Source organism: Vigna unguiculata, chromosome 5 (genome assembly GCF_004118075.2).
Source record: "Vigna unguiculata cultivar IT97K-499-35 chromosome 5, ASM411807v1, whole genome shotgun sequence".
Classification (NCBI taxonomy): Eukaryota; Viridiplantae; Streptophyta; class Magnoliopsida; order Fabales; family Fabaceae; genus Vigna; species Vigna unguiculata.
Window position 1 is genome coordinate 46,277,384 of NC_040283.1, and position 14,503 is coordinate 46,291,886.

General features: G+C 34.8%; 3 protein-coding genes across 4 annotated transcripts; all 3 read left to right on the top strand.

The window, feature by feature from the left end:
• The first annotated feature begins 457 nt into the window (after positions 1 to 457).
• On the top strand, positions 458 to 3,389 carry LOC114183912 (nuclear transcription factor Y subunit A-8-like). Of its 2 annotated transcripts, XM_028071092.1 has the most exons (6): positions 458 to 839; positions 1,024 to 1,208; positions 1,552 to 1,682; positions 1,756 to 1,818; positions 2,720 to 2,875; positions 2,954 to 3,389. In XM_028071092.1, the coding sequence occupies exons 2-6, from the start codon at positions 1,058 to 1,060 to the stop codon at positions 3,215 to 3,217; spliced, it is 765 nt and encodes a 254-aa protein (XP_027926893.1). In that variant the 5' UTR covers positions 458 to 839; positions 1,024 to 1,057; the 3' UTR covers positions 3,218 to 3,389. The 2 variants fall into 2 exon arrangements, with proteins under 2 accessions (XP_027926893.1, XP_027926894.1); XM_028071093.1 differs by lacking the exon at positions 458 to 839 and having other exon boundaries at positions 1,116 to 1,208; positions 1,307 to 1,682.
• Positions 3,390 to 4,617: 1,228 nt separating this feature from the next.
• On the top strand, positions 4,618 to 9,180 carry LOC114185338 (PHD finger protein ALFIN-LIKE 4-like). Its single transcript, XM_028073006.1, has 5 exons — positions 4,618 to 4,908; positions 5,399 to 5,431; positions 6,255 to 6,483; positions 7,163 to 7,301; positions 8,636 to 9,180. The coding sequence occupies exons 1-5, from the start codon at positions 4,824 to 4,826 to the stop codon at positions 8,900 to 8,902; spliced, it is 753 nt and encodes a 250-aa protein (XP_027928807.1). The 5' UTR covers positions 4,618 to 4,823; the 3' UTR covers positions 8,903 to 9,180.
• A 1,544-nt stretch (positions 9,181 to 10,724) lies between these two features.
• LOC114185272 (threonine synthase, chloroplastic-like) lies at positions 10,725 to 12,856 on the top strand. The gene has a single exon (XM_028072903.1). The coding sequence runs from the start codon at positions 10,754 to 10,756 to the stop codon at positions 12,302 to 12,304; it is 1,551 nt and encodes a 516-aa protein (XP_027928704.1). The 5' UTR covers positions 10,725 to 10,753; the 3' UTR covers positions 12,305 to 12,856.
• Positions 12,857 to 14,503: the final 1,647 nt, after the last annotated feature.

Consider the following 14,503-nt stretch of genomic DNA (forward strand, 5'->3'; position numbering starts at 1 on the left):
ATTAAATGCAAAAATCTATTTATTATGCATTTGAATTATATAAAAAACACTAATTGTACGATTTTTAATTAATTAGTTAATAATATAAGAAATTATTCATACAACAACTCACATAATCATTTGTACAATGACATTCTTCTTCCTTTTTCTACCTCTCTTGGCCATATCATTTGTTCATTACCTTAATATATTAAGTGGTTTTTGAATGTAATACTGAAATAATAGTGCTCTTCTTTCGGTGAGTTAATGAAAGAAAATAGTTGTCTTCTGCAGATTTAATATAAATTAAGCTGTGTAATTATTAACTTGCAAGAATTAAATAAGCAGAAGAAATGACAAAGAAAGTACATTAATGGGGTTTGGCAGCACAGAACTGAGGTTGAAAATTTGGAGGCATTGAAGATGTAATAAGAAAAGCATATGATAAGCAGCAGGAAGCATGATAATGAGAGAGTGCGATGCCATGCTCCATTACAAAATTCTTATTTCATTTTTTTAAAACCAGACAACAAGGAATATCAGTAGGGACAGCAAAACGACAAAAATGGAATGCATCACCATAAATCATTTTTAATTCATAGATATTTTGAAACTTAGATTCTCATTTTGAAAAATGTTTTTTTTTTCTTCTCTTTAACATGGTAGCAGATGAGTGCAGTTGGTGTGTGTTAATGCAACAGAGTCACTGTTTTTAAGACTTTGTATAAGCCACTTTAAGGGTCAACAATTTCTTAGCACTAAAGCCAAGAGACCAAAAAGACTAAAACAATGATGCACTCATTCAAGTGTGATGTGTGACTCAGTCTCTGATTCCTCTCCAAATTCATCCAACTTCCAAGGTCTTTCTCTCTCTTCTTCCTTGTTTTTTTCCTTTTCCACTTTGCTTTCTTTCTTCTTTCATTTGCAATTTCATGACATGCCTTGAATCATTAAAAGGGTAGTTTTTGAAGTTTAGGATGATGGAACAAATCTTAGATAGATGATTTCTCAATTCTATTTATCTTTTTGTTTTCTTTTTCAAAGTCAAGGGAATATTGTTCCAAGAGGTCAGAAAACAATGAATTGTTCATCATGGGGGACTTCAGAATCCAGAAGTTTGAGCTTAGAAGTGGATTTTCTGCCACAACAATGCCACAGGAGCAAAACATTGAGCTTTCAATTCCAAGAACAGGATTCATCTTCGATTCATTCGGGTCAATCTTCTACCGGTAATTGGATTTAAACCCTGTCTGTTTGTACAATTCTGAATGCTTCTTGTACTTATCATCTGTGGTTCTGTCATTTCTTTCTGTAATTGAAACTGTAGCATAGCAGTATACTGTTTTGTAAACGAAATGAAATGGAGCACCAAAGGTATATGACTGTGATGTGATCCTATGTTGCATTAAATCCTCACTCAGCATTGGATATTGGATAAAAGTTTTATCCACACATGATAGAAGATTTCTTCCAAAATGGCTTATTCGGCATCAGAAAATTCTTGTCAAATTCCCTGGCATGCTACTTCATATACCATATTGATGAGTATTTTCTCTGCTCTTTGCATAATAGTTGAAATGTCTGTTCAGCATAGTTCTATTGGTTCAACACTTGGCACAACCGAGGGATGTGTCATCAGGTCATTTATGCAGAATCAGGATTTCACCTTCCCTCCTCCACTACTGGATCAAAGCCAAACACTTGTAAGTAGATATATTCTCAAGTTCTTGTGGATGGAAGATATATGCATATGTTTTCCTAAAATTTGTGTTTCAGGCTCACTATGCTGATCCAGGCTATAGCAATCTTATGTCTTCTTCATATGGTCCACAATCCAAGGTAATTAGTACTTTGGTACAAATTATATTAAAACACTTTATCGACTAAAGATAAGACCAATTTAGAGTAAATATGTGATGCTTAAGGCTTTATTTTACAAACCGGTTTTGTAAAGTTGAGTTAGACTTAAAATTCACTATGGTATCGTAGGTATACTTTGGTACTTCTCAATATAGATACACTTCAGTAGACATTATTCATCTATTTTCATTACTACTAACGTGATATGCAGGTTCCTCTTATTTAGGTCTGAATTCTGACTAAACAAAATTTCATATGAATGTTAAATGTTAAATGTTGCTGTGGAAAATCCTGTTTGTAACTTTATGTGGTTCTTCTAAACGGAACATTCAAGAGTTCAACGCTATATATCCGCTGTTTTTTTCAATTTCTTACAACCTTAGATTCTTTTCAGCAGTAATCCGTGGTTTAATTATTTTTAAGGTTTGTTGTGCTGCGAATAATTCACCAGCATGGCATATTCTCATTGCTGATAAAGGTTAAAGTTGGTCTGTGGAGTATCTGTCTGTTTAAAAAGTTCCTCAGCTTTCCTTTGCATCTCGTTTATTCTCCTCTTTGCATTATTTATCAAAATTATTATTCATGGTGGGGAATTTATGTCTTGTCTTGAACACCAAGGTTTTCTTTATTATAGCTTTTATAAACATTTGAAGACGCAATCTCTACAAGAATATTCTTGTTGGCCTTTGGAGATGAGATCATGTGATAAACTTTCCTGATACTAAAATTCACAGTTTCACCTATATTTCTCTGCATCCTCTTTTCAGAGCCATGTTTCTTACCGTTTTTTCTCTAAGTTATTTAATTAATTACCTTGCACAACAAAACCATGAAGCTTGTAGCATGAAGATCAAACACTGATGAGATTCCTAATGTTCAGACAGTGGAAGAAACTGCTCCTATTCGAATTCCTCTGCAATTGGACGTTAAAGAAGAACCCATATACGTGAATTCAAAGCAGTACCATGCTATTCTGAGAAGAAGACTCTATCGAGCAAAACTTGAAGTACAAAACAAACCCATCAAGTATCGAAAAGTAATAAACATGTCTATGTTTTTTTCTCTACAATTTCTGCTAAACCAAACTATAATAACACTGTTGCTATGCATGCAGCCTTATCTTCACGAGTCTCGCCATCTACATGCAGTGAAGAGAGCAAGAGGTGCTGGTGGACGCTTTCTCAACACTAAAAAGCTTCAACAATCAACTCGTAAACATGGAAATACTGCAGAATCGAACATGCATCAAATAGAAAACTACAGAGATGGTGATAATGCAACATATGCATCTAACAGTGGTGCAAGAAATATGCAGAATTATACATCTGATAAGGGTGGTGGTGGCACCACTCAGCACCCTCTTTTTGTCTACATGTGAATGACTAAACTGGGTTGTTCTTGGATTCACCATTGGGAAGTCATCCTTGGCTCATATTCATTACGTTGTTGCTGTTTATTATTGTGTGTTTTGATTTTCCTCGACATTGACATGGACCTGTTAAAGTTGTTTCAAACTGATTTGTCAATAACAGTGTTTTTCTATGCTGCAACATGTCTCGTTGGAATTCGTTTACGTGGCTTCTGATGTTTGGTTTCTGATACCAATTCTGAAACCATTGACACATTGCGATATTTTCTATAGGCCAATCATTTTCCTTACCATAGATATTTGGGTGGATAATGTTGTTTATTGGAACAGTAGTCACCATTTCAGTTTCCGTATGGAAGGTGTTATAAAAGTAAACACAGAACAACTTTTGCTTCCTACGAAGATCTTAATAATAGCATTCCAACTATTAATAGGAGAAAAAAAAGTTTTTTTTTTATACCATATTACACTTATACATAGATAAAATAATTATAAAAAAAAAGTTAAATATGTTTTTATCCCTTAACTTTTAATTTTTACTCAATTTTGGAATTAGTTCATTTTAAAATTTTGGACTAATTTAGTCCTCCATCTCTCAAAATACGGATTTAGTCATTTTAATCAAATTTTGTTAGGTTTTTTTGATATTTTGTACGCATTTTATAATTGTATTTGAGTTGTTTATTCTATTTGGTATATTTTTATTTTAATGTTAAGTCAAATATTATTATGAAACGTATTTAAAATATCAAATAAATTTAATAAAATTTGATTAAAAATAAAAGAATAATGTAATATGGGTGTGAAAATATTTGGAATGTTATGAAGACAATGAGATTTTTGGTCTCTTTCTCTTCTCTTCTAAAATATTCGGACTACAGAAAAATAAGGCAAATCACCATTTTTGTCCTGGTTACGAGCATCTTATAAAACTGACATACGTACATGAAAAATATTAAAATGTAAACAAATATTAAATTTAGAAACTTGGATAAAACCGCAGAAACGGGGATAAATTTAACATATATTTCGACGAAATTCGAAGTTTTAAAGATAAAAAAAATTGTATGTTAAACTTATTATTACATTCTAACTAACCTGTGCATTTATTTAATTCTTTTATCCTTAGAAAATATTTTTTAAAATTATCATTTAAAGAAGACATTTTTCAAAATATTTATCGATATATTTATTAAGATAAGACGACAGTAGAAAAAGAAGGACGGATGCAAATTGCGTGACCGGTGGGTCCCACACGATTGAATCATTGCATATATAATGTACGGAATAAAATATGGAAAAAGTAAATCGAAATCAAAGTGAAATCAAAATCGAGATCAAGATCGACGATTGATATGCGTGGAAGCGGTGAGGTTGTAATTTAATTGCAGTGGACGCGATCACAGAGAATGGAAGGAGGAGGATTCATTGTTCATCATGCAAATGAAATAAATTTCACTACACTATACTCAAACGCAGCACATACCATAATACCCTGCGACTGCGTTTCGTTTATTCTCTCTTCTCTTCTATCTCTGAATTTTGTTGTGAAACAAAGTTGCGTTTGTGCAGTGTGGTGAGACCCTAAACGACCTCGTTTTCACGTTCTCTGAGAATGGAAGCGCGAAGTCGCTCCGTGGAAGACATATTCGAGGATTTCAAGGGACGAAGAGCAGGCATCATCAAAGCCCTCACCACCGGTAACGTAACTAATGTGTTTTTCAATTTTCAATTCCATGCACCGTTAAATTAATTATCCACCACTGTTCTTCGCAAATACCTATTCCTTTCTCTTTTTTTTCATGATGGGTTAATGAGTTATGTAACCAGAAAAATAATAATAATAGTCATAAATCACGAATCATGGCAGGGGATTGTTCACTGATCTACTGTAGCGGTTTCTTTATTTATGTCATTTCGGTTGTGAATGACATGTTAACCTGCGACCGGTTACTGTTCCGTTACGACATTCGGTTTGTTGTATTGAATGAATGGAATCCTTTTTTTGTTTTTTTTTCTTTTTTTGCATTTCTATACCTTCAGGGGATTTCAGTTTGATGAGTCGCACGTAACGGGTTTTGATCTTTGTTTTAATTTTTTTAAAATTTTATGTTTCAATTGTTTGAAGGTTTTTGAATTTTTTTTTTATCGTACTCGTTTAATATTTTTGGCCTGTTTGTGCTGTTGCAGATGTTGAAGATTTCTACAGCCAATGTGATCCTGGTTAGTTACCCTGATTTTAGGTTTGAATTGTTTTTCTAGCGGTTTGCAGTTACCGGCTCTTGAGTTTTCCTGATGCTCTTGCTTTTCTAGTACATGCACTGAAATCAGCTCGATATTCGAGCATGACTGTTTTTCTTGGTCTAGTGTTTGATTTTCACCGTACCCATCTCGAGGCTCTTGCTATAAAGGGATGTTAATTCAATATGGTAGTTTTTTATCTTTGTGGTGACTTGGTCATGTATTTATTTCAATTGACGGTGACAATTTACTATTCTCTATCATCTGACTGTAAGCTTCGGACGCCCACTTTTTCTGTTTTTTTGTTGAATTGCCTTCTTTGTAATCATCAGCTCATGTAGCTGTAAATTATATTGCGGTACATATTTCCTTCTATGATTAAAATATATTGCGTAGACTTTGGGTATATGATAGACACTTGTGGAATGACAGTAGGTCACTAGGTTTGGTATGGTTCTGGCTTTCCCCATACGGTTTGTGATTGGTTACGACCTTACAAAGTTACATAGATGAGGGGAATGCACTATTTTGCAATCCCAAGCATCATTCTCCCCTAGAGATATTATTGTATTATTACCTTAGCTGCAGAGCTAGGATGACATGAAATGCTTGATACTTCTTAAAAACCTCTTGGCAGTAAATTTTTTTCGGGAGTAAAGATGTTATGGAGTTATTCTAGCTTCAAATAAAAGTATGCTGTAAAGGTAGAATTACCAGTCGTTTTATCCATATGAAATTTCTTTCCTTTGTAGCTAGTTTATCTGTGTATGAGTTTATTTATATATCCTTTGTTTTATTTTTTCAGAGAAGGAGAATTTGTGCTTATATGCATTACCCAGTGAGCAGTGGGAAGTAAATTTACCTGTTGAAGAAGTTCCTCCAGAGCTTCCTGAGCCTGTCCTGGGCATTAACTTTGCTAGGGATGGCATGCAGGAAAAAGACTGGCTATCTTTAGTTGCCGTTCACAGTGATACATGGTTGCTTGCCCTTGCCTTTTATTTTGGAGCCAGATTTGGATTTGATAAAACTGACAGGTATATCTTACTCGGAGCATAACTCATATCTCATGTCAACTTGTAAAGGATTTGGTTCGAGATGAGGTTGAAAATAAAGGAACTAAGGAAGCAATTTAGTCCAAACTTTTCTGATTTATCACCTTGGTTCAGTCAAGTTCGTGTGGGATTTTTTAACTTATGTTTTTTCTTTCACCACCCTCCTTGCTGAGTAAAACTTTACCTCTTGTTCAATATGAACATTCTTCTCCTTTTAATAGTTATTTGGCTGCATCACTGTTTTTATATCGGTTGATTTATAATTTTGTTGCTGACTAGTTATTGTAGAAGCAGTTGCTCACCATGGACAAGGGCAAAGATGTTGAAGAATATACTAACACATTTTGCCTTTTTGTTTGAGAAAAAACATGTTGAAGAGGAAGAGAGAGAGAGAGAGAGAGAGAGAGAGAGAGAGAGGAATAACAGTGTTATGACTACTGTTTACTGACTTATCTTAAGATGGTGCAAGGAGAAAAAGTAGTAGAGCTTTTATATTAGTTTCATGTGAATGGAATACCGTAGTGGACTTCCTATCTGGCACCTAAGTGAATGTTCTTTCTGTCATCACTTAGTAGGCTGTGTATTTGTTCTTGATAGTTGGTAATCTGTATATGTTTCCTCATGCATCGATCTACTCGTGATTTTGGCATTTGTTACGTAGGAAACGACTATTCAGTATGATCAATGAACTACCAACAATATTTGAAGTTGTTACTGGTGGTGGAGCAAAGAAGCCAGTTAAAGAGAAGTCTTCAGTTTCGAACAACAGTGGAAACAAATCTAAGCCTAACTCTAAAGTGGTAAACAATATTTTTCTCCTCAAACCTAGACATGACATGTAAATACAGTTTGCTCATAAATACCTATCTCTCCAAGCTGTGATGGGAAAAAAAATCAGGATATTTTCAGGTGTAGACTGTTTATAGAATTATAGAAACCTCTCTGAAGTTAAGGCCCCTTGGTAAAGGATTAAGAATGTATTACATGTGCATTAAATATTATAACCAATACATAACATCTTGGGAAGTATTATCCTAAGTTTTAGGAGTTTAGTATCATGGTAACTCTAATATATAACCCTTAACGTAAAGTATGCGAAGCTATGGATTGTGGGATTGTTTTTCATCTTTCAGTTTTTAATTCTTTCATACTCTTGGTTCTGACTTTAAGTCCATTATGCTCTCAGGTCTTTTAATATAACATTGCTAAAGTTGATAACTGTTTCAAGATATTGTGTTTTGAAGCTTAATGCTTCTGTGAAGTCTGTCCTTAAAAAATAAAATATCTCGGTGACTTAAGAGAGGAAAGTGTTTATAAATTTTACCACTGACATTGATTCGTAAGCGATTTTTTTTTTTTTCAAATGGAAAAAATAGAGAATTGGTTTGACATGGTCCATGTGCTAAGATGAAAATTATATTGAGACCTAGAATAGAAACATTAGGATAAACATAAAAAAGGCTACAAATAAGGGTTGTTACAGCTTACATTTCAGTTCCTTGCTTAGCCATTTCAAGGTGCAAACGTTTAGTATTAACTGTAATGATTTAAACTGGCTGGCACTGAATTGAAAAAGAAAAAAGGAAGAATAGAAAAGCAAGTTAGTTTAATTAGCGAAAAGGGAAACAATTGTTTGAATCAAGAAGTAAAAGAGTTCTTCCTTATTCTAGACCCTGTCACCAAAAACCGTATAACTTGTTATAACTTTCCATTCAAGCATTATCTGTTTTAAAAGACTGAGGTGTTACACTTACAATTTGTTAAGAAAAAAACCTTATCCTTAGCCTTGCATTTGAATGAAAAATGGAGTAGGATAAATACTACAGAGGGATGGTGAGATAAAAAGATCATGAGGGATCCTAATATGTTATATCATGCTTTTCCGTTGTTATCTTTTTAATTCAGTGTATAAGAACATTAGAATATGGACATTTATTGATAGCGGCATCTCATGTTCTTAAAGTGCGTCAATGAGTGTTAATGGAGGAGCAGTCACTGGGTTCTGTATACATGTTCTTGCAAATATATGTGGGAGGAGTTTGAGAGTATCTGACCTGTATGGCTAATGTCATCTTGTTTGTGGTTCTCCTTTACTTAATTTGTGTTCTTATGTAATTGTTGGCTGGTGGAACAGCGGGTTTCCGAAACCCAGGGCAGACAGTCAAAGGCATTGTTACAACCAAAAGATGAGGATGAAGGAGCAGAAGAGCAAGAGGAAGATGAACACGGAGAGACCTTGTGTGGGGCATGTGGTGAGAATTATGGGACTGATGAGTTCTGGATTTGCTGTGACATCTGCGAGAAGTGGTTCCATGGCAAATGCGTGAAGATCACCCCTGCTAGGGCAGAGCACATCAAGCAATACAAGTGTCCATCGTGCAGTAACAAGAGAGCTCGCTAATGAAGTTTCTGTCACGGACAAACTTTGTTCGAGCCTTTACTACTCTGGTTAATATGTTTTTCTTTCTAGATGTAGTTGATGGATAGTTTTTCTGTTTGACACAAGTAGATTTTTTTTGTCTTGTGTTGGTTGTCTGGGGAAAGTTGTGTCTTTCCCTAAGCCTAGCCCTAGCTATGGATTCACGTTGGGTTGAAACCTTAATCTCCTGGCCACCTTAAATATTAAGGAAATTGAAGTGGTACAACATTTGCACCAAATGAATGGATGGCATTTTAACATCTTAATTTTCAGTTCTTTAGATTTTCTGAGGGGAAGAGCAACTTTTAGAAGTATGGTGCTTCTCATCATATGAAGCCAGAATTTTATTAAAGCAATGTCCATGAACAGGTACTACTGAGTGAATGATCTCCAGGACAAGTTGATTCAACGTTGAAGATTCTTCTGGCGTACAATGACATTTGCTAAATGCTGGAAACAACTCATATTCTTTATTAATGGTACTCTCTCCCACCAAGAAGTTGATAGCTCCACTGCTCCCACGATTAAATAGATAACGTCTGTTTTAAGGTGAAATAAATTATTTATGAGATTTTGTTTTGGAAATAAACTTTCAAAAATAGTAAATAGAACTAGAAAACTGAAACTTAGTGAAATAAAATTTATCCAATTTTTTTTTAATAAAATATGATTAAGTTTGAATATTAATTGAAATGAAATGTATTTCAACTAATCAGTTTGAAATAAAAAAAAACAATAATATTATATATTTTTTTTAAATTATTTAGACTTAAATTTACTAAAAAATCTTCATTTTGTTTGTGCTAATTAGTTTGTATACATAACTTTAAATTTATATAAAACCAAATAGGTTAAGTGTTACATAAAAATTGTGTGTGTAGGTGTTAACTTTCTTGTATAATTTCGTAAAAAAGATGAAAACTACTACAATTAGAAGTTCACCTTACAAAATTCTAAATAAAATTTATAATCTTTAATGGGCTGTTAATGTTAACTTTATTGACTTTTTGTTTGTCTCTTTAGTAGAGGAATCCTTAATAACAGGCAAATTGGTGGAAGATATGGAAAGGAAAGAAATCTTCTCTCACTTATGTGTTAAAACACGATTAGTGGTTTATTGACTCCCAACATTATAACCTATTAATCATATAATATACTTTAAAGAGTTTGAGTTCTCTTTTTCCTCGTTCAGCATCACTACAAGTAATATATATATCTTAGTAGGATGAATGAATAAAATGTTCTCTTATTACAAGATTTAGTTTCTCAAAATCTAGTCTTTATCCAAGTTTCCAATGTTATTGTTTCATGTGAGAAAAATATCTTTTCTCCTTCTCATACCTACACCCCTATGAGATATTCTATCAATACAATTAACATACATTAAGATAGTTTTTTCTTGTGAATGAGAGGAAGAAAAATAAATTAATGAATAAAATTAACATATGTGTTCATGTTATGAAATTGTATTTGTACATTTGAATCTCATATGTCAATGAAAGGAAGAAAAATAAATTAACGAGAAGATAATTTTGCTTGGTAAAAATTGATTTAATAAGTATTAAGTATTTTAAGTGAAATTTTTTATGTATACCATTGGTCAACTTAATAATTTATTTGTTAAAAAAAGATTGTGTATGAAAAAAAAAGTATTTTAATTAAAAAAAAAGAAAATAGAGGTGAATAATTATTACAATAAGATAAAATTAAATATTATTTTGTAATGAAATAGTATTATTTATTATGTAAATAGATCTAAAGGGTGGGTGCGGAAGGAGTAATATAAAAGGAGACGCATTGGTCGAATCTCACTCCAAATTGAACACTCAATCCATGGCTTCCGCATCTCTCTTTCAGTCTCTCCCTTTCCCTCTCCAAAACTCTAATCGGGCCTCTCCCAAGCCCCCGGCCCACTTCGTTATCCGAGCCCAGTCCCTCAACACTCAGAACAACCCACCCGCCGCCGCCAAGCAGCGCCGCCCCGCGGATGAGAACATCCGCGACGAGGCCCGGCGCGTGAATGCGCCGCACGACCACCACCTCTTCTCCGCCAAGTACGTGCCCTTCAACGCCGACCCCTCCTCGTCGGAGTCCTACTCCCTCGATGAGATCGTGTACCGGTCCCAGTCCGGCGGCCTCCTCGACGTCCAGCACGACATGGCCGCCCTCAAGCGCTTCGACGGCGAGTACTGGCGCAACCTCTTCGACTCCCGCGTCGGCAAGACCACCTGGCCCTACGGCTCCGGCGTCTGGAGCAAGAAGGAGTGGGTCCTCCCCGAGATCCACGACGACGACATCATCTCCGCCTTCGAGGGAAACTCCAACCTCTTCTGGGCCGAGCGTTTCGGCAAAAAGTTTCTCGGCATGAACGACTTGTGGGTCAAACACTGCGGAATAAGCCACACCGGGAGTTTCAAGGATCTCGGCATGACCGTTCTCGTAAGCCAGGTCAATCGCCTGAGGAAAATGAACCGCCCCATCGTCGGTGTCGGTTGCGCTTCCACCGGCGACACCTCTGCAGCGCTGTCCGCGTATTGCGCTTCCGCAGGGATTCCTTCCATCGTCTTTTTGCCTTCTAATAGAATCTCTCTTGCGCAGCTTGTTCAGCCCATTGCCAATGGCGCCTTTGTGTTGAGCATCGACACTGATTTCGATGGCTGCATGCAGTTGATTCGAGAAGTCACTGCTGAGTTACCCATCTATTTGGCGAACTCCCTCAACAGTTTGAGGCTCGAGGGGCAGAAAACTGCTGCCATTGAGATTCTGCAACAGTTTGATTGGCAGGTTCCTGATTGGGTGATTGTTCCTGGTGGCAATCTCGGCAACATTTATGCCTTTTACAAAGGGTTTAAGATGTGCCAAGAGCTTGGACTTGTGGACAAGATCCCAAGGCTTGTTTGTGCTCAGGCTGCAAATGCAGATCCTTTGTATCGGTACTTTAAGTCTGGGTGGAAGGAGTTTAAGCCTGTGATACCCACCACCACCTTTGCCTCTGCCATTCAGATTGGTGACCCTGTTTCCATTGATAGAGCTGTTCATGCCATTAAGAGTTGTGATGGGATTGTGGAGGAGGCGACGGAGGAGGAGCTGATGGATGCCACGGCGAAGGCGGATAAAACCGGCATGTTTATCTGCCCCCACACTGGGGTTGCTTTGACGGCATTGTTCAAGCTCAAGAACAGTGGGGTTATCAAAGCCACTGATAGGACTGTGGTTGTTAGCACTGCTCATGGCTTGAAGTTCACTCAGTCCAAGATTGATTACCATTCTAAGAACATCAAGGACATGGCTTGCACCTATGCTAACCCACCCAAGGAAGTGAAGGCTGATTTTGGGTCTGTTATGGATGTTTTGAAGACGTATTTGCAGAGTAAGGCTCATTAGGTAGGTTTTCCAAGTTTTGCTTACTCATTACTATTTGTTTACTTTTAGGCACTACTGAATTGTCTTTTTCTATAGGTCTGAGTGTTGTAATAATTTGCTTTATTATTATGCTTTCTGGCATGTTAGGGTTTTTGTTGTAGATTTTTCTTGGTTGAGTCATCGTAGAAAAATGAATTGGTAATTGGTACGAGGAGGAATGCGTATTGTTGTCTTCTTAGAAGCCATCTCCTCAAAGAAAATAATCCCAAATGATATAATTAGAACATTTTTCTTTCATGATATGTTATTGGCATCAAGCTATGTTGGGTAATGGGAAGTCACTGTTCAATGAGAGAAGAAATTGTTGGAAGGGGCTGCATTGTTGGACTAAGCATACATGTTATATTGAAATGGTAGTCAATTTAGATACTTCATCTTACGCTTTCTTCTAAAGATGAGTTTTCCTTAGTCATTTAGTATAATATTTTATAGTATGAAATTTGACTTTTAAACGCCTTCAACTGTATTTGCTTTATTAGAAAAGTTGAATGAAATGTGGTGTGTTGGATTGGATATCTTCTCTTCCCTCTGCCTTTCATTGTGGCACTGTAGTTTCTTCTATTGTCCCACTGAAATCAAAACAGAAAAAATGGCCCTTGCAAATTTGCATTTGAGTTGAAGTTCTTGTTTGTAGAATTGGAATTATTGCATGTTTTTAGTACAACTTGCACAAGTTATTATGAACGCCTTGATTCTACAAACGATCACAATAAACAATTCTGAATTTTATTTTTTTTTTCGGAAAGCAATCATCCCTTTCTATTAGGGTTTCGAAAGTTTTTTCTTTTTTTTCTTGTGGTGGAGGGAGAAATTTGATTGGATGTAAGAAGCAACGTTTTCTTCCATCCCCTTCCATATCTCCACCTTGTAGCATCTTCATCTTCTTTCTTCAACCTCTCCATCACCACCGTTCTTAATATCTCTATTACCACTCACACACACCATCATCTTCCTCATCCTCCATTCTTCTTAACCGAGGAAATTGAGAAATAGAATGGTCAATAAAGAGCGCATTGGAGAAAAAGATAGAGAGGATGATAAAATTATACATATATTCTTCTGAATTCAATGTTCTGGAAGATAAAATTTACTCTTACTCCTTTTTTTGATATATTTTAAGAATGAACGTTTCTAAATATATTTTCAGATATAGAAATACTTTCCAAATACAACTTTTTTTAATATATTTCAGAATGAATTTTCAGATATTAAAAAGTACTTTTCAAATACATAATCCGGAAAACATTTATTTATACATTTTCGATTATATATTTCAGAAAATATTTTCAATTCTATAAATACATTCCAAAATATTTACTTTAAAATATATTTTTATTTTTTGAAATGGATAATATTTTTCACAACACTATTTCAAACGGTGTAAAAAATAAAAATATATTTTGAGTTGTTTATTTTGAAATATATTTTCGGATATAGAAATATCTTTCCAAATTTTACGTTTTTATTATGATTTGAATGAAATATAATTTGAGGCTCATGGGTTTTATGGTGGAGGATGGAAAAAAGAAAAAGTGCGTTGAATGTAGCGTGTCACTTGCCCCTGTAACATCTATAAATAGTAGTATTACGTTAGTCTTCTGTGAGAAAGTCTAGATTCAATGTATCGCGTAAACTTTGTTATGCATACTTTTTTTAGGATCGGATTAGATTTAAAAATTAGACTTGAACTCCACTCTTAACTCTTAAAACTTTTTCGATAAAGAACAGCATAAAGAAAAATGTAATAGAAAATCTTGACTTGGAGTCTATAACTTTTTGAAGAGGAAACTGAACACAAATTCCGGTATAAGATTCGAGTAAAACACTTCTCACTGGGAGACTTGTTCTGGCGAATGTATCCATCATCTCATCATGCTATTTAATATTTATTTACACACTACATTATCTTAACATGTCAATTATATTGTAATTAAATTTCATAATAAATTAACAACAGAGTGTGTTAAAACATATTTTTAGAAAAGTATTAACATAAAATTATTTAAAGCTTAATTTATATAGATAAAATTGACATAGTATATATCTTTTAAGATATGCTAAAAGATGAATTATTTGATTACTTTTAATCATATTTAATATAAATAATCAGGAAGATGTCAAATTATAATTTAACGGTTGAATTGATAAAATTTATTTTTG